The sequence below is a fragment of the Pseudorca crassidens genome, chromosome 15 (assembly GCF_039906515.1).
Source record: "Pseudorca crassidens isolate mPseCra1 chromosome 15, mPseCra1.hap1, whole genome shotgun sequence".
In the NCBI taxonomy this organism is placed as follows: domain Eukaryota; kingdom Metazoa; phylum Chordata; class Mammalia; order Artiodactyla; family Delphinidae; genus Pseudorca; species Pseudorca crassidens.
Genome location: NC_090310.1, coordinates 81185768 through 81205498, shown reverse-complemented (window position 1 = coordinate 81205498; position 19731 = coordinate 81185768). Strand labels below are relative to the sequence as shown.

General features: G+C 45.4%; 1 protein-coding gene across 1 annotated transcript; it reads left to right on the top strand.

The window, feature by feature from the left end:
• The first annotated feature begins 948 nt into the window (after nucleotides 1–948).
• Nucleotides 949–18646, top strand: CYP24A1 (cytochrome P450 family 24 subfamily A member 1). The gene is made up of 12 exons (XM_067708552.1): nucleotides 949–1689; nucleotides 1911–2101; nucleotides 3532–3625; nucleotides 5465–5561; nucleotides 8020–8111; nucleotides 8768–8879; nucleotides 10356–10501; nucleotides 13225–13391; nucleotides 14187–14265; nucleotides 14745–14942; nucleotides 15040–15160; nucleotides 17021–18646. Exons 1-11 carry the CDS (start codon nucleotides 1432–1434, stop codon nucleotides 15148–15150), a joined length of 1545 nt encoding a protein of 514 aa, XP_067564653.1. The 5' UTR covers nucleotides 949–1431; the 3' UTR covers nucleotides 15151–15160; nucleotides 17021–18646.
• The last annotated feature ends 1085 nt before the right edge of the window (nucleotides 18647–19731 follow it).

The window sequence follows — 19731 nt, the reverse complement described above, 5'->3', positions numbered from 1 at the left end:
CTTCAAAACAATCAGCAAAGTCTCCAACTTCTCTTCCTTGGTTAGTACAGAGAGTTCTACCCTTGCCAGCCACGAGGACCCTAGGAAGTGTGTGTGTGTGTGTGTGTGTGTGTGTGTGTGTATGGTGTGTTCCCTCCCGCGCTTGCTTAAGATGGACTTTGTAGGGATGGATGGGGATGGTAGGGGCCGCGGTTCGAAGGTGCAGGTGCCTAGCTTTTGCACAAGGTGGTCGGTGTCCAAATGGAGGGAGGGGCAGATGCCCAGTCTCAACCACGAGCCCTGCTTTTGCCTCTCATTTCATAACCAGCTAAAATGGCAACATCAGGTGGAGTACTGACGGTGGACTACGTTGTAGGCGCTTTACCTGCACTCACTCATTACATCTTCATAACAACCAAAATGGAGCAGCTAGGGAGAAAACTCTCCAAATTCAGCGGCTCCTCCTTGCCCAAGTTAAGACCCTAAGGTGAAATCCCCTCTTCGGGTGCCTTTCACTAAGACTCAAACCCTCCCCACCTTGGGAGGTGCAGAAAGCCAACCTTCCTCCAAAAACACTTCCGTCCAGGCTGGCAAAAAAACTGGTTTCGGGCAACGCGCGGGCTCTCGGGCTCCGGCAGGCGCCGGCAGCCTCCTCGGGGCGATACTCCGAGATCTCGCCAGCGCGGCGGCGCGATTGTGCAAGCGCGAGGCTGCAGTTCCCGGCCGCCGGGGGAGGGCGGGGAGGCGCGCTCGGCGCACGTCCGGTGAACTCCAGTGAGCGTGCCTTCCCTGGGGGATTATCTCCAGGGTGGAGTCCGCGGCGTTCCCGTCCGGAGAGCCGCGCTCCGGTCACCCGAGGCCCGGCGCCCTCGCTCACCTCGCTGACTCCATCCTACTTCCATGCACCACCCCCAACCCCGGGTCCCGCGTCCCTCCGGGCCTGGCCAGCCGTAACCCACTCCGCCCCACTTAGCGTGCTCATTGGCCACCCAGGGCCTGCCCTGTCTCCATAAATACATGGTCCCCGGGCATGGAGCATGGAGAGGGACAGGAGGAAAGCGCAGCGCCAGCAGCATCTCTTCTACCTTCCTAGACACCTCCACTTCGCTACTCCAGAGCTGGAAGTCAGACTTGCAACCAGCAGGCGGACTCACGTCCTTTCCTTTGCTCTTCCAAGAGCCACCCAACTCCCGGCTGCGCTCCTCCAGCCCCTGCGGCCAGCGCTAGGCGGGCATCCGCTCCCTGAGGCTGCCGCGCGGTGCAGCGTCGAGCATCCTCGCCGAGTTCCTTTCTGCTCTCTGTCCGTCTTCCGCCCTCTCCATCACACCTGCTGCCCCTCTTTGCCTCTCTTGCGCAGAATCGTCAAGGCCCCAGCTCTCGCCGGCGCCTCTTTAGCCACCTCGCCCTTCCCAGCCCCCGCACATTCCCAAGCGCCCGGTCTCCCCCGCTGCCATGAGCTCCCCCATCGGCAAGAGCCGCTCCCTTGCCGCCTTCCTACAGGAGCTGCGCAGCCTGGGGCAGCCCCCCAGACCCGTGACATCTACGGCGTGCGCGCCCCGTCGGCCGCGGGAGGTGCCCCTCTGCCCCATGATGGAACAGGGCGAGGCGCAAGACGCGGCCGCCCTGCCCGGTCCCACCAAGTGGCCACTGCTGGGCAGTCTGCTGGAGATTCTCTGGAAAGGAGGGCTCAAGAAACAGCACGACACGCTGGTAAATGCCTCGTCGCGCCCCCAGTTCCCGTTCTGCTCCCCGCCTTGCTCTCCAAACCCTCCCCGAGGCGCGCGGTTCGGGCGCACGGTGCGCTCGGTTGTGTGTCCAGGCTGCAGCGGGCCCCGGTCCCCGAGAGGAAGGAGGCGGGGAGGAGGGAGAAGCGCTCTTGGGACTCTGCAGCGGTTGCGCGCTTACTTCGCACCCTGCCCGGCCCGCTGCAGGCGGAGTACCACGAGAAATATGGCAAGATTTTCCGCATGAAGTTGGGTTCCTTCGACTCGGTGCACTTGGGCTCGCCGTGTCTGCTGGAAGCGCTCTACCGCACGGAGAGCGCGTACCCCCAGCGTCTGGAGATCAAACCGTGGAAGGCCTATCGCGACTATCGCGAGGAGGGCTACGGACTGCTGATCTTGTGAGTCCGGGAAGCAGGATGGGGTTCGGCGGCTGGAAATTGGGAAGGGACGGGAATGAGGGTTCCCTGGGGTTGGACCCTTCTAATGCAGGGAGAACACGGAAGCCCGTACCTGCTGCGGTCACGGGCTCTTGCGTGGACTAGAGTGGGTGGAGGGACGTCTGGGCTGAGTACGCAACACTTGTGTTCTTTCTGGCAAGGGGGCTGGGCCAGGCCTTTCCGTCAAAGAAATGTCAAAAAAAAGGTTACGCGAATTATGATGTTTGGACTCTTGGGTGGAATGAGATTGTCAAGTTAGCATGCCAAGGCAAACATGTTATACAAACAAAATTATCCCTTAAAATTCTGCGACCCGCCCCTCTCCCCCCTTGGGGGGGAGACCAGGGTTCGATCCCTGGTCCCAGAAGTTAACTCCTTTTGCTTTTGACAATGACCTTCCTTTGTAAAGGAAACTGTGGGAATTAGGAGATAGACCTACTTGGCAAGCTGGCATGGAGGGGTGTGGAGGTTGCATTTTAGAGAGAAATACTCTAATGTGATATGATTCCTCAGCTTTGACATTGTTAGCATTTAATACGTTAGCACTTTTTTTACCCCCAATGCCTAATAGTCGTATTTTTCAGGATATATATAATTACTGGATTTATTTATTTACGGCTACATTGGGTCTTCGTTGCTGCGCTGCGGCTTTTTCTAGGTGTGGCTAGCGAGCTCGCCAGCTCTGGAGCGTAGGCTCAGTAGTTGTGGAGCACGGGCTTAGTTGCTCTGCAGCATGTGGGATCTTCTGGGACCAGGGATCGAACCCGTGTCCCTTGCATTGGCAGGCAGATTCTTAACCACTGAGCCACCAGGGAAGTCCCTAATTACTGGAATTAAAAACGGTATTAATGCATGATGCATCACAGGCAGCGTGGTCCTCTATAGAGCAAGTGCAAAAGGGTTCATGATGAGAACAGGCTTTTTACAGCTCCGGTGAATCTCTCACTGTTATTTGAAGGCAATGGCAAAATTCTAAATTCGAGGTGTTCTGTGAATGTGTCTTTCAACCCAATTGAAAGAAGACAAGATTTTTTTCCTCAAACAGATCTGAGTTGCTGGTGAAGTGGGTGTTCACGTGCCCATGCTTACTGCTGGAAACAGGCCACTGGCCTCCCAGTTCAACCCCAGCGAGGGCACAGCAAAAGTTCTGAACCCAAATATGTGGACTTCATCTTTCTGTGCAATCTTTGGCTCAAGGGAAAAGTGATTATTCATCGTATTGTCAAACCAGCCCCGAATATTCCAATACTAATTATTCTCTGGCTGTTTCTTGGCACGATTCTGTGTTCATTTGGTTATATAGTTTATGAAGTCAGAGAACTGGAGGTGTCTCTGCTTCTTCGTTCTTTTCCTTTCCATTTGCTCTAAATATAATTCTGCTTCTCTCCCAGGGAAGGAGAAGACTGGCAGAGGGTCAGGAGTGCCTTTCAAAAGAAACTAATGAAACCAGTGGAAATTATGAAGCTGGACAACAAAATCAATGAGGTTTGCAGGACGGGGTTCGCTTTCCTGGTTCTCCTGGGGGTGGAGGGATTTAGTGGAGCTTCAAGCCACAGCTACAAAGTGCAGAAGAAAAGGCAGGCAATTTGGATGATTCAGGAGTCTTCCTTTTCTCCTCATTCCTCTCCACATCCTCCTTCCTTATTCCCCCCTCCTTCACTCCCTTTTAAAGTAGTATTACGATAAGGGAGCAGTTACGAGCATAGACTTTGACATTCTACAGTCCTGGTTTTGAACGTCACCCCACCCCCACCAGCTATGTAACCTGACTGTACCATTTAACTTGCTCACTTTCCCAGTCTATAAACTGGGAGTAACAATTCCCACTCCATAGGTTTACTGTGAGGATTAAATGAGATAACACTATACACTTCCTAGGTAGTGACAGCTGAGCTGGGTTTTTTAGGATGAGCAGGAGTCTGCAAGCCAGAGAAGGTGGGAAAAGGCATTCAGGCAGAGAGCATAGCCTGCTGCAAATATGGAGGCATGAGATGGTGTGTTCAGAGAACAGTACATTTAGTGCAGCTGAAGTGAAGCTTTCTCTGAAATGATGCTGGGCAGAGGGCAGGTCTTTACAATATTTTTGTGCCATGCTGAGGTTTTTAGATGTTATCCTTTAGCCAGCAGGGGCCCAAAGGGGGAATTTAAACATGTAGAGGATTCTTTTTACTCCTGTTCACTCTCAGTATTTATTTTGAACTGGACCCACATAGGATCATGTAGGTGAAAGATTGCAAATTCAGAAGCTTCCAAGGGCCAGGTGATTAATATCAATGTATAAGACAGGCCCAATAGGGATTTTAGCAAGCAGAATAGTGCATGCCCTTTCTAGAGGGGACAGCTGCCCCAGCTCTGGCAAATGCCTGCCACATGGAAATGTAGACCCAGTGTCACCAGATCTAGTAATTATTATTATTTTTTGATGACTAATGGAAAATTCATATGTTCATGTGAAATCTCTGGATTTTTTGATGGTAACTAATTCAAAGTACTTTTTAACATGCTATGTGGACAAACTAAACATGCCCATTAGTTGCACCTGTGGATTTTGTGGTCACATATACCCTATTTCAGACCCCAGCAGAGCCACTTTTATGTGTCCAAGGGAGAGTGGCTTAGCTACTCTCTAAGCCTCAGTTTTCTCATCTGTTACCTAGGAAATGGGAGTAATGACAGTACTTTCTACCTCATGAGGTTATTTGAGGATCAGCTAAGGTAATACACTTTGTACCATGCCTCATTCTATACAAGCCTCATTAAATGCAAAGCATTAGTCGTCTAAAACCCTGATTGTAGAAACGGGCCTCTAGGGGCTGTATAGGACCTGTCCAAGGTGACAGAGCTGTTTGGTAAAGGCGCTGCGTCCAGAACTTACAGTTCCCTGGCTCTAAGCTTAACATGCTTCATACAACACCAACCAGTAAGGAGACGTTTGCCTGCCCAGCTATGGAAGTGGCAAACCTCAGGGTAGCCAGAGTCCTTGAGACGTTGTCCCCACAGAGACACTGGGCTGATTCCTCCTTTGTGGTTTATTCTCCATTCTGATTAGAAGAAATGTTTTCCTTTTCTTAAATTTAGATCAAAAGCTGAAACCTAAGCTTCAGGGAGGCTGCAGGGAAAGCTCAGGAAATAACCCAGGACAAGGGTGTTGGGGCAGAAGATGAACTGCCAAGGAGAATATATAATTAGTGATGATTCAGAATGAGTAACATTATGGGCAGTGAATATACAAGGTAGCAAAACCTGAAGCTAACTTACTGAACTTGAAACTTTTGTTTTCCTCCAGTGACTGAAATGTGTCTTTGGTGATTTCTTTCTGTTAAGGTCTTGGCTGATTTTACAGGTAGAATAAGTGAGCTCTGTGATGAGCGAGGCTGCATTGAAGACTTGTACAGCGAGCTGAACAAATGGTCATTTGAAAGTAAGTTTTCTTCACGTCTTGTTCATTTGATTTTGCAAGTGATTTTGAGGACAGACATGGCCCTGTGGACAACTCTTCTGTAATCATACACTATTGCTGAGTAGGAAAGGCCATAGCAGCCCTCTTAATGCTTTCAGGCGTTTAGGTGATGCTCTACCCTCTGGACTGTTTATGTAGTCATTCAACAAACATTTATACAACACCTGCTATGTGCCAGGCACTGTACTAGGGACACAGCAGTGAACAAAACAGGCAACATCCTTGTTCACATGGAGCTCAGATTTTAGTAGGGATGACAATCAATAGTAAATATATTTTAATATATACTCTGCCAAGGAGTAAGGGAGTCAAGAAAGAATGTAGGTTCCTAGATGAGGCAAGTCTGCTTGGTAAGGAGACATTAGAGGTGAGACCTAAAGGAAGGCAAGGAGCAAGCCACTGGGGTATCTGTGGGAAGCCTGTTGGGACAGTGGAGACAGGAGGTGCAAATGTCCTGGGGTGAAAGTATGAATAATGTCTTTGAGGAACTTTGAGGATGCTGGTGTGAGTGGATTATGGGGGGAGGGGAAAGAGGAGCTGAGAAAGATTAAGCTGGGGCCTGAAAGTCCCCGCAAGAACATTTACTTTGAGTCCGATGTTGAGCCATGGAAAGTTCTGAACAGAAGGGAGCATGGTCACTTTTCAAGGACCACGCTGGGAATAAAAGCAAAGCCCTGCCTTGACGTGCTCGCTGCCAAGTCGATATGCGGGCAGGGGAACGAGGCAGTAGCAGTAGAATGCGGAGCACTTGACTGAGGGGGTTCAAGGCTGGGGGAGAATCCTAGTGGCTGCGTCAGCTGAGCATGGTCAGGGATGCTTCACAGGGGTGGTACCATCTCAGCCTAGGCCTGGGGGATAAGCAGGAGTTTCCCAGGTGAAAGTGAAGGAAGATGGAATGTTCCAGGCTGAAGGAACAGAGAGTGTTGCGTTGAGGAGAAAGAAGGGTGTTCTGAGTAACTGGAGCATGTCCAGCAAGGGACGAGGATGTCCAGGGCAGAGGATAGGAGGAAGCAGCGGCCAGCCCATGTCAGTCCTGTAAACCAGGGATGGGCATTTGGCTTTGAGCCCAGAGTCCCTGGGAGCGATAGGAGAGTGATTTTAGCAGGAAGGTGCCAAGGTCCGATTTGCCGGAAGGATCACTCTTGACTGCTAACGTGAAGGATTGGAGAGGGTGCCCCGGGACAGAGGCTTTTGTCCTGACCTGTCTCCCCCATCAGATAGACCTCGTTGTAAAGTTACAGACTGTCATCTTAGCACATGAGAAAGCCCCATGCCAATAAGAAATCCACAGAAGGTGTTAAGGGAAAGAGGGAATGATTATAGAGGAGAAAAGAAGAGTACGCTTTGGAAATCGTCCACTGGAAATACCCAGATTAAGGAGTATCAAATGCATTTCTTTGCAAGTCAAAGAAAACCTGACCATGGTGGTTGACAAAATTATTGTCCACCATTATGAGAAGTCCTGAGGAAGCCAGTCCACAGCTGGCACTCAGTGATGTCCCCGGGACCCAAGCCTGTTCTGTCTTCCTTCTCATCTATCCTGAGCTAGTTGGCTTCTTGCAGAATGGCTCCTGCCCCTCCTGGCCTCACCCCTGCATTCTAGCAAAAGCAAGAAGGAAAGAGGGAAGAGCTAAACCAGCTGTGCTTTCCCCTTTATCAAGAAAGCAAAAGTGTCTCCCTTGAATCTCATTGGCCAGACCTGGGTCATGTGACTGCTTTGGCTGCTACAGGAAGCCTGGGAAATCAGGGAACAGAATTGTCTTAGATCAATCCTGACTTATTGCCTGAGGACTGATACATTGACAGCCTAAATAAAATCGGGGTTCTCTTAGGGAAGAAATGGGCAAGAATGAGTATGGAGTAGGTCATTAACAATGGCTGCTATACATGATATCAAGGGTAAACTCTGAGAAGATCAAGACGTTACAGGAGAGATTCACTCATGTACAAAAATGGCTGCATCTTCACAGTGGCTTTTCCGATCAGGAGGTTCTGCAGGGGATGAGTCATTGGACCTGGAAATAATTCTAGAAAGAGAGGAGAGTAATCAGGCCCCTTTCTCTCAGAGAATTTGCTTTTCCTCTGTTCTTCGAAAAGATCTTTTTTTTTTTTTTTTTTTTGCGGTACGCGGGCCTCTCACTGTTGTGGCCTCTCCCGTTGCGGAGCACAGGCTCCGGACGCGCAGGCTCAGCGGCCATGGCTCACGGGCCCAGCCTCTCCGCGGCATGTGGGATCTTCCCGGACCGGGGCACGAACCCGTGTCCCCTGCATCGGCAGGCGGACTCTCAACCACTGCGCCACCAGGGAAGCCCAAGACCTCACTTTTATGGGAGACAGAATTGAGCCTTTGGTAGCCAGCTAATCATGGACGCCAGTGTCGTTGTGAATGGGTAACAGTGTTGATTATTTTAAATAACAGGCATCTGCCTTGTGCTATATGAGAAGAGATTTGGGCTCCTTCAGAAGAACGCAGGCGATGAAGCTTTGAACTTCATCATGGCCATCAAAACAGTAAGCATCTCCTGGGTAGAGAACCTTTCCTTATAAAACGTTTACAGAACCTAACAAATGTGCATCACAGTGTTTCCCAAGAGTGGCATCCACACATATTTGATTACAGCAGTTAAGTGTTCATTTTAATATGTGTTGCATATTTTCATGAATGAACGTACATAGACGTACATATAATAAAAAAAGGCACATTCAGTCGTTGTCAGGCAAGGTGAAAGTAGGTATTTCAGTTAAAGGTCAGTTGATTAAAATACTAGTGCAAAGAGTCTGAAAATTTTCAGATTAAAATTTGGGGGATTGTTTAGGTTGTATGTAGAGACAGTAGACCCTGTGAAACTGGTTTTAGGAATGGCTGAAGTTTGGAAATTATTGGAAATGGAAATGGATATGAGATTTGTATCCTTCTTTTTTTATGTTTAGGTCATAAGATCAATTTTTTTATGAAACACATCCAGTGGAAAAGCATCCCAAAGATGATTTTCATACGTCCCTGGAGGGTGGGGCCGGGGACTGTGCTGAGAGCCCTGAGGCATCCTTGGAATTCCGGCCTTTAGGGGAGCAAAGGGTGCAGTTGTTTAGAACACTTCTCTCAAGGAGTGCAAGTTGTCTTTGAGAGAAAGAGAAACGGGGGTGAAAGGCATTTGTGTTCCCCACAGATGATGAGCACATTTGGGAGAATGATGGTCACGCCGGTCGAGCTGCACAAGAGCCTCAACACCAAGGTCTGGCAGGCGCACACTCTGGCCTGGGACACCATTTTCAAATCGGGTAACGTGGCCACATGTACCCAGCAACCCTGTCTCCGGAGCTGCTGCCGGAAGGTCTGGATGATCTTGGCCTCAGCACCCCATCCTTTGATGGAGTTGCTCCTCCGGATTCTTTTGGGCTTTGCAAACTCATGAATTTGGGGATCGCCCTGGTACAGATGAATTCTAGGAAAAGGCAGGAGGTAGTTTTCTGTAGTCTTCTTTGGGAACTAGGAGTGGTTAAAAACAAGAACTTTGGAGTCAAAGATTCCTGGGTTCAAGTCCCAGCTCTGTCATTGGGTGTGGTGGCTTGGCCAAATGCACTCTTTTTCATTCTCAGTTGTCTCGCCTCTAAAATGGGTTAATAGTGGTAGTAGTAGTAGTAGTAGTATGTACCTCAGTACAACTGTTTTCAGTTCTAATATAGATAACTTAAAACCTGGCATATGATGTAGTGGGAACTGTCACTATTTCCTGCCAAGAAAATATGTAATATAATTTCTGCAAAACCTAAAAAAAACAAAACCTGGCACAGTCCAATATCTCAATGGATCAGAGCTATTTCTGCTACAGGATGAAGGGAATATTTGGTGCTAAGTATTGTTCTGAGTATACACACACACACTCATTTAATTCTCACAGAAACCCTGTAAAGTAGGGTTTTCTATTAGGCCTGAGTGATAGAACTGAGACACAAAATTAAGTAACTTTATCAAGATTGCATGCTGGGTAATGGCAAAACCAGGGTTGAAGCCAGGCAGAAGATCCAACTCTAACCGCTGTGCCATTTATTGTCATCATTTTTACCATCATCACCATGATTATTATTATGGTGGTGGCTTGTATGATGGATTGAGGTGAGGGAGGTGCATGCCTAGAATGTACTTGACAAACATCACCATTACTGTCAGCATGCATGGGCACTGCACGTGTGTGTGTATGTGTGTGTTTATGTTTGGTAACAATGGTGGAGGGTTTCTCCTCTCCTCTGCTGCCAGGATTTGGGAGCCAGATCCCACTGTGCCTGTATCAGTGACCATATCTGCTAGATGCTTGGATATGGGACGAAGTTCTGATTCTGAGAACGGACCCACATGCCACCTCTGTCTCATGATGACCTCCCTCTCCCAAGCTCTAACCTCTTCCTACTCAAAACGTGACTGCAGACCCAGCAACAGCATCCCCTGATAGCTTGTTAGAAATCAGACTTCCAGGCCCACCCCAGACTCTAGAATCAGAATCTGCATTTTAAGAAGATGCCCGGGGGATTCTTGTGCATGTTAATATTTGAGAAGCCCTGCTCCTGTGGGCATTGGTCAGGGCTTGCTGACTTAACAACAAGGCAGTATTAGCTTATCTGACAAATTGTCAAATTGTCAGATTGCCTGCAAAGACCCTTTAGATGTTGCAAGGAGAATTTGATCCTGGGTTCCATTTCACTCTTTTCCTCCTCCTAATTTTCAGCTGATTTCCTCTCCCTTTTTCTCTTCTCCAACAGTCAAATCTTGTGTCGACAACCGGTTAGAGAAATATTCTGAGCAGCCCAGTATGGATTTCATTAATGATATTTATCACCACAATCAGCTTTCAAAGAAAGAATTGTATGCGGCTGTGACGGAGCTCCAGCTGGCTGCGGTGGAAACGGTAAGGGTGGGCCCGGTTTTAGTTTGCTAAATCAATGGGCTGTAAAATCTTTTTCATGATGAATTTTACGTAGTCATTCAACTCACCTATTCCATAAGGATTAACTGAGCATTAGCTTAGCAGACATAAAAATTCTCATACTAGAGATGTGCAGGAGACCCAGAGCACAGCCTTTGTGCTTAAACATATGATAGAAAAATTCATGTGCTTTAGAGACAGAAATCCGGTTCAGGGTATAAGTGCTACGACAAATATGCAAAATGCGACAGGCATTAAGAAGCAGTAAAATCCTACAGCACAGCAAGGTAGATAATCGAGGTTTTTAAAAACTGGATATATTTTAGGCTGTGCATGTTACCCCAAAGTGCCTAACCGTGGATGTTATTTAGTCTAAAAACATTGGAATACTCTCTGCAATTCCAATAATATTTTTTTCTGCTTAAAATTGTCAACAGAGGGAGTTTGGGAAACACTTGATTTCAGTTTAAAGGAAACAGCTAATTTTGTTGTTGTTGTTGTTGTTGTTTTTTGCGGTACGCGGGCCTCTCACTGTTGTGGCCTCTCCCGTTGCGGAGCACAGGCTCCGGACGCGCAGGCCCAGCGGCCATGGCTCACGGGCCCAGCCGCTCCGCGGCATGTGGGATCCTCCCAGACCGGGGCTCGAACCCGCGTCCCCTGCATCGGCAGGCGGACTCTCAACCACTGCGCCACCAGGGAAGCCCCCCCCTCATGGAACTTAAGTGGTCTTGGGGCACAGATGATAGACATGTAAATAAATAATGAAATAGGATCATTTCAGACAGTGATCCAGGACCTGGAGGAAGCCATCAGGGTGAAGTCATAGAGAGGTAGGGGAGGTCGTCTCTCTCTGAGATGTCATATTGGAGCTGACACTGGAATAACGAGAAGGAGCCAGCCAAGGGAAGAGCTGGTGGAAGACCACTCGAAGTAGAGGAAACGGCACATGCCAAGGCCCTGGGCAGAAAGAAGGATGGACTGGAGACCTAGCACATGTGGTCAGAGTTGACAGGGGAGAAGATGATGGGCCCTGTTAACCAGGAGCCTTTGTGAGGCATTTGGATTTACTGCACCTGTGATGGAAATCTCTTGGAGTGTTTTAAACAAGGGAGGAACTTAATCAGATTGATGTTTTGTAAAGTGGGCTCTGGCTGGTGGATGGAAAATGGACCTAGCAGAGAGAGTGGAAATAGCAAGGCCAGCTCGCTATGAGATGTGTCTCCTCCATGGAGGTCAAGCCGGGATACTTTGTGCCCATGAGGTTTCTCAGGCCACTTCCCCTCCATTCAGCCCCTGCAGTTATCCTAAAAGGCCAGGGCTGTCTTACAGGGCTTTGGTGAAAGCTACAGTTATCTGCCTTTTGGAAACTCTATTTGGTACTTGCGGTAAGGGACCCACTGATACGGTTCAATCTGTTTCTTTTTTTAGTCCTGGCTATTCTGAAAGTCACATTTGGAAAATCAGAGAAATTTGAAAGTGTATCTAATTTGGTGGCTATGCCCTCTTCCTGTTTTGTAAATTGGACTCTTGTAATAATGACATCCACGGTTTATTTGCAGCTGAGGCTGGCGGTCCTCTGACAGGAAGAAGGCTACTTGGAGGCATCTTCTTCCAAAGATAATAAATACCATTCGCTCCAAATTGTCCTGCACTTGGCTCATTTATGTGAGTGGCACATAGCACTTAGCAAAAGCGTCTTCATGTCTGCAGAGAGGACACAATGACCATTTTTATGGGAATATTTGGCTTAAATTAGACAAAAATAGGCCTAAAGACAAATACATAAGACTACCAGTGGTGAGCATTATGAAGCTAAAAGCTGCACTGGTTGTTTCTGCCAATATTTTTTCTCTTCTCATTGCCTTTGGAAAGGAAATAAAGGATGCCACTTAAAAGGCCATGAGTCTTTGTCAGAAATTGTGGCTGGTTCTTTGAAATACTCAACTTGACGCTAGAATTTCTTATTTTGGTGTTGGCCGCCTCCTACCAGGGCTCTTTCCTTGAGGCTGAAACCCTGGGTCAGATAATGCCTTTTTATTTTTGTGGTAACTTTTGAGGGTGTGGCAAAAAAAATCTTTCTGTTAAATTCCAGGAATGCAACTTCTTGTGCATTTGCATTGCAAAATTTAAAAAAAAAAAAGACACTTTTATTAGCAACACTCTTAGGCTCTCTCCTCATTCAATTTTCATATTATTTTTTATATTAAACAATTAACAAATTTCATTTTGAGATAATTATCGATTCACATGCAATTCTAAGAAAAAAAATAGAGAGGATCCCTTAATCCTTCACCAAGTTTCCCTCAATGGTAACATGTGCATAAGATAAACTGTTATCACAACCCGGAAATTGATACTGTTGCAATCGTCCATCCAACTCTCATTGGGCCAGTTCTACACGCCCTCATTTGTGTTCAATTTTTGTACCAAACTATATTTTGCGTCCTAATGCAGCTGATTATTTAAAGAATTCTACTTTGATTCCCTCAGGAAATAAGCTATTATTCGTTGATGTGTTTTAGAAACTAAATCTGACTTTTCATACAGGGCATTTATTTGAAGCACAGCCAGGAAGGACATGTAAAAAGGCGTCACTCCTAATGTTTTCATGACGAGGTGGTAGGCATCACCTTTGGTTCAGCTCATACTGGTTTTAAGGCAGTTTATTTGCAGAAAACTCAAGTTTATGTCCATTTGGCTTTCAGACAGCAAACAGCTTAATGTGGATCCTCTTCAATTTATCTCGTAATCCCCACGTGCAACAAAATCTTCTTAAGGAAATTCAGAGTGTACTGCCTGAGAATCAGATGCCACGGGCAGAGGATTTGAGGAATATGCCATATTTAAAAGCCTGTCTGAAAGAATCTATGCGGTAAGAACACGTGCCTAAGCCAATATGAATATGTCAGAAGGCTGTTCTCTGCAACACATAATGAGGGATGCCCTCCCACAGATGGCTCCCACAGTTGATTCGTAAACATTTACCAAGCTACAAAAAAAAAAAAAAGAGCCTTTGGACCATATTCCTTTTCTATTACTCATTTCCTAAATCGTTTGGGCAAATTCTATTAAATCTTGGAAAGTCAGAGTCTTGCCCTTTACATCAGTAATCATAATACTCTAATGGACGCTATGAGCAATAATTAAGATTAGGGGCACGATTGAAGGATGTGAGATGAAACCTCAGCAAGGAACCATATTATTATGTAAGACATAGAGACACCTTTGGTTTTGAGCCTCTGTATAAAATGTTCTTTGAAAATTCTTTTTCTGGAAAACAAAGCTCACAATGTCTTAGGGTCAGAAGGAAATATCTTTAACTTCATGAAGGGTAGTTAGGAGAAACCGAGAACAAACAACAAGCTTGAGGGCGAAGCATGTCAATGTACACATTTGAATGTGTACGGGGAATGAAACCGAACAAACACTATTAACAGCTATGAAGCAAGCTTGTACTTGGGGGTTTAACCAACACAATAAGATAAAGAATATAAACAAGAGGTGTAAATATTGGGAAGAAAGAGACAGAACTTCTTTGTAAAGAGTTGGGATCATGTTCCTTTTTTGAGAACTCAGGCAGCAACTATTTACTTAACCAGAATCTGCATTCCCTTGAGCTAGAACTTGGTCCGTGCCCACTTAGACATCTCTGATCTTGTTTCTTCAGGCTTACCCCGAGTGTGCCATTTACAACTCGAACTCTTGACAAAGCAATGGTTCTGGGGGAATATGCTTTACCGAAAGGAGTAAGTAGAATTTGCACAGTCTGTACCTTACCCTTTTCAAATAGCCATCAGATCTCCCTAAACGTTTCTACTGGGAGAGCATTCATTTTGGAAACATGTAGATTGCAGTATGTAGTTGACGTGTTGTGTAGTCTAGCATTAGGAATAATGGTCTTCTGTCTCCATAGACAGACCTGGATTCAAGTATAGCCTTGAGTGAGTTACATAACCTCTGCGAGCCTCAGTTTTCTCATCTGTAAAATGGGAATAATAAAACCTACCACATGGGATTGTTGTGAGAATGTGATGTAAAATTTTAAAGTTCATGACCTATTTATTGTGCCAGTATCACCTGGCACATTTCAAGCACCCAATACATGTTGGCATTCATCATTATTATACCTTTGTGGGTTACTTTCACATTTGTAAGGTGATGGCTTTTGTAAATTTTGCTATTCAAACGTTTTCTTTAAGTGCTTTGTGTTTCTGTGTGTTTTTAGACAGTATTGATGCTAAATACCCATGTGTTGGGGTCCAATGAAGAAAATTTTGAAGATTCAAGTCAGTTTAGACCCGAACGATGGCTTCAAGACAAGAAAAAGATCAACCCTTTTGCCCATCTTCCATTTGGCATTGGGAAAAGAATGTGCATTGGTCGCCGATTAGCCGAGCTCCAGCTGCATTTGGCTCTCTGCTGGGTAAGACCCTGATGGGATTTCTGCAGCTGTATTCTGGGCTATTCCTCAAGGCAGGAGAAGAGGGGTGATTCTGCTTTTTTGTGCTTCTGTGTTCCAGATCGTCCGCAAATATGCCATCGTGGCCACAGACAAGGAGCCTGTGGAGATGCTGCACTTGGGCATCCTGGTACCCAGCCGACAGCTCCCCGTTGCTTTCCACCAGAGATAGGAGGCCTCAGGTGAGCATCTGGGGTGTGGAGAATGGCCAAGAGGTGAGCCAAGCTTGGAAGTCAACCATACTTGGCTTGGAGTCCCTGCTCACTGTTGGTTCACTGGGTGACCTTGAACAGTTACTTAACCTTTCTGCCTTCACAATTTTTGTTTCGTTTGTAAAATGGGGACCAAAATAGTATCCATCCAGAAAGATGATATGAATACAAAATACCTAGCCCAGAGCCTGGCATCAACTAAGTGCTCCAAGATGCAAGCTGCTTGTCATGGTTTTTGCTTGTGAATATCGGGGTGGGGGGCAAACTTTTTCTGTAAAGGACCAGTTGGCAAATATTTTAGGCTTTGCAGGACATAAGGTCTCTCTCACATCCACTTTGCTCCACCTCAGGGCAGCCTCAGACAACTGGTCAATGAATAGGGGTGACTATTGTATTAGTTTTCTATTGTTGCCATAACAAATTACTAAAACAAATTACTTACAAATTACTAAAACTTGTATTAAATAGCACACATTTATTATTTTATCATTCTATAGGTCAGAAATTCAACACAGCTCTTGCCAGGATAGAATCAAGTTGTCATTCGGCAGGGCTGTGTTCCTTTCTGGAAGCTCTAGGGGAGAATCTGTTCCCTTACAGATTTCCGTTGTTGGCAGAATTTAGTTTCTTATGGCTGTAAGACTGAGGTTTCTGTTTTCTTGCATCAACTAAGAGATATTCTCAGCTCCTAGAGGCCACCATTCCTTGGTTCATGACCTCTTCCTCCATCTTCAAAGCCAACTAGCGTCTAGGCTTCAAATCCCTCATCCTTCTTCTATTGCATCTCTCAGACAGGATATCATTCGGGATGATCTCCCCATTTCGAGGTCCATAACCTTAATCACATCTGCAACACTCCCTTTGCAATGCAAAGTAATCTATTCACAGGTTCTGGGGATTAGGGACTCAGCCTTTTTTGAGGGCCATGATTCTGCCTACCAGTACTATATTTCAATAAATCTTTATTTGTAAAAAGAGGTGGTAGTACTTATTGGACCATAGGGTCTTGATTTACAGACCCCTGGCATAGAAGAGGAGATATTTACCAGCCTGTATTAAATACAATGTAATACTTTTTCTGCAACATACCATTTATTACCTTTTCTGACAGTGTGGGTGTTCTCATGCCAGCTTCATAATTTTTGCCATATTCATATATCAGCTATTTAATTGCTGCTTAATTATTTCCTTTAAATTAACATAGGCCTAATAGTATACTTTAGCCTTATTTCTAATTTCCTTGATGAAATGGTGTTTTTTTTAGTCTAGTTATTTCCCCCTAATACACAATAAAATGAATTTTCAACTACTGCAGGGATAAGAAGTTAGCCTGAGAAATCTCTAGTATTATCAGATGTGAAAATATGACATTTCTGATACATAGCTTTATAGAATTAGGTGCCAGTGGTAAAAATCAGTCTTAATCACTCTTCCCTTTCAACGACATCACTTAGAATTTGCCTAGAACTAGTTGCTATATGCTAACTGCAAGGGTATTTGCTGATAGGTGGATTATTTCGGGAAACATGCAATTACAGATGAAATTTCTGATTGAGGCCCAGTGAATTCCTCCCTACGTGTCTGGTATCATTAGGCAATTGTCAGATTCTGAACATGCCAACAAACAGAGTTGAATCAAGTAGGATAATGAAGGAATTCTAGCTTAATTGCGAAACTTCCAGTCTTCAGCTAGGACAGTGTGCACAGTTATCTTGGTGAAACACAAGAGCCCAGGGCACTACTGGTTTTAGCATTTATTTTTTTGCTAATAATTCCTCTTGTTTAACTATACTGCTCTGATGTATAATTGGGGTATACTTTATTTTCCAGATTTTTTCTTTTTTTTTACCAAGACCACGAGCAGCAATTTTTACCCTTTTGCAAGAATGAGGCTTTGGGCTTCTGCATGACAGGAAAGCACACATCAAAACCCTGAGCGTGAAACAGCATGTAAAGAACATTTAGTCCCAGGTGTTTATACTCTTTCTTCTGTACAATTGTTCTAGAAGCTGTACTGTCTGTGTAGCTGATGGTATTTATTAAGATGGTATCTGGCTCAGGGAAAGCAGATTGTTGGAATGCCAGGCACTCTACAGGGTATACCGCCTGCTTACACATAACCTACACGTAACTGACGTCAGCACCATCCTGACTTACACAGAATTGCTCATCATTCCTGTTTTCTCTTGTATAGGGCAGTTGGGCACTTATCCGTTGGTCAGGTAAAAGTCACTAAATGGGGCTTCCCTGGTGGCGCAGTGGTTGAGAGTCCGCCTGCCGGTGCAGGGGACCCGGGTTCGTGCCCCGGTCCAGGAAGATCCCACATGCCATGGAGCGGCTGGGCCCATGAGCCATGGCCGCTGAGCCTGCGCGTCCGGAGCCCGTGCTCCGCAACGGGAGAGGCCACAACAGTGAGAGGCCTGCGTACCGCAAAAATAAATAAATAAATAAATAAAGTCACTAAATGTTTCTGTCCTAGCTTTACCAGATTCACTGCTGGAATCTTCACTTCTCAGAAGTTTACATTTCACAATGAAAGACCGACTATAGCTAGATTATTGGGGGCCTGTGTAGTATTGACGATCCATTTGTTGTAACTCTGTTTAATATATTTGGGGAAATACTGCTTAATAATAGAAGCAAAACTAAATATTGGTTAAAGTTATCAGGTCTCTATGAAGCTGTTGTGTTTTTTTTCTTGTTTTGAAATAGAAACATTATTGGAAAATTAGAGAAAACCTCTATGTTAAGAAGTACTTTAATGAAGTCAAAACCTCCTGTCTAAGAATGCCTTAATGATTTACTGTGGCATCATTGTGTTAAAGGATCCTGAAATTATTTAATTATGGCATTGAGTCTATTTAATCTATTAAGGACTGGATCAGTAGTTTTTAAATTGTGTGTATGTGTGTATGTGTGTGTGTGTGTGTGTGTGTGTGTGTGTGTGTGTGTGTGTATTCGAATGGCAATTTGCTTACATCACTTAAAAATATATATATGATATTTGACTTAGAAGTTTAGGGCAATGTTCTAAAGTTTAGTCATGGCTTAAAAATATTCAGTGACTTTCCCTGCCTTAATTTTCCCAGCTATAGATGGGTCAGTAGTAAAGTGTGCATACATTATAGATTAACTAGGTAAACCATGTTATGTGACTTGAACTCCTTGGGAAAATATGATTTCATAAACGGAAAAGGCATATAGATTTAAGCAATACTTGTAAAACTCTTAAAAATTGTGTTTACATGTAGTTTATTTGCACAGGTTTTTACTACTACTTTTCCTAAAAGCATACTATATGTTTCTGTATATTTGATAAAGATTTCCCTTTTTAGGTTACATTTTTAGACTATTTCAGAAGTGTACATTTATATCTTTATTTTGAACAAATATGTGCACATCACCAAAATAAGTATATGCTTTCTCACTGCTGTGAAATTCTTTTTAGAATTACAAATCCACATGTGTTGTCAGATTTCATCTGTATATCTTCTTTGAATTCTCTAAAAGAATAAAAGTTTTCAAATATGTGAGATGTTTCCCCTTCATTGCATTTCATTTTTTAAAAAAATTATTTATGTTATTTATTTATTTATGGCTGTGTTGCGTCTTCGTTGCTGCACATGGGCTTTCTCTAGTTGCGGCGAGTGGGGGCTACTCTTTGTTGTGGTGCACAGGCTTCTCATTGCGGTGGCTTTTCTTGTCGCGGAGCACGGGCTCTAGGCGTGTGGGCTTCAGTAGTTGTGGCATGCAGGCTCAGCAGTTGTGGCACACAGGCTTAGTTGCTCCGCGGCATGTGGGATCTTCCTGGACCAGGGCTTGAACCCGTGCCCCCTGCATTGGCAGGCGGATTCTTAACCACTACGCCACCAGGGAAGCCCCTCCCCTTCACTGCATTTCTTACAACCAAAGTTAAACATTCAAACTTTGTATCACTAGAAAATTTTGTCATGTGGCTAGTTTACAATATAATATTACAATAATATTTTACAGTAGCTTTACCAAAAGATGATCATTTGAATGGCAAAATAACTTTCCTTTTTTTACTCCATTCACTTCTATATGTACCACCATCCCCTTCACTCTGGACCACAGCAGAAACTGCCAACTGATCTCTATCTTGCTTCCTTCTAGACTGTTCTTTGTCCATTGGCCATATTGGTCTTTTTAAAACCCAAGCCCGACGGTGTCCCAGCCCTGCTTCTGTGGCATCCCATTGCTCTCACATAAAGATCCAATTCCTTAAGCTGGACTTCGGTGTCTTGTAAAGTACAGCCCACTCACCCACAGGCCCCAGCGCACCCGAGCCACCGGAGGCCTCTGCACTCTGGCCACACTGGCTTCTGCCAGTCTCTTCTATTCTTTAAACACTCTCTGCCCCCAAGTCTTTGCACCTGATGTCTTTCCTCCTGGAGCACTCTTTCTTCGCCTGTTCATCTCTCCTATGCACCAATCAGAGCACAGCTCAAGCTTCCTGGAGGATGTCTTCCTGGATGATCGAAATCCCCCAGAGGCTGAGGCTGACACTCTCTCTCTCTCTC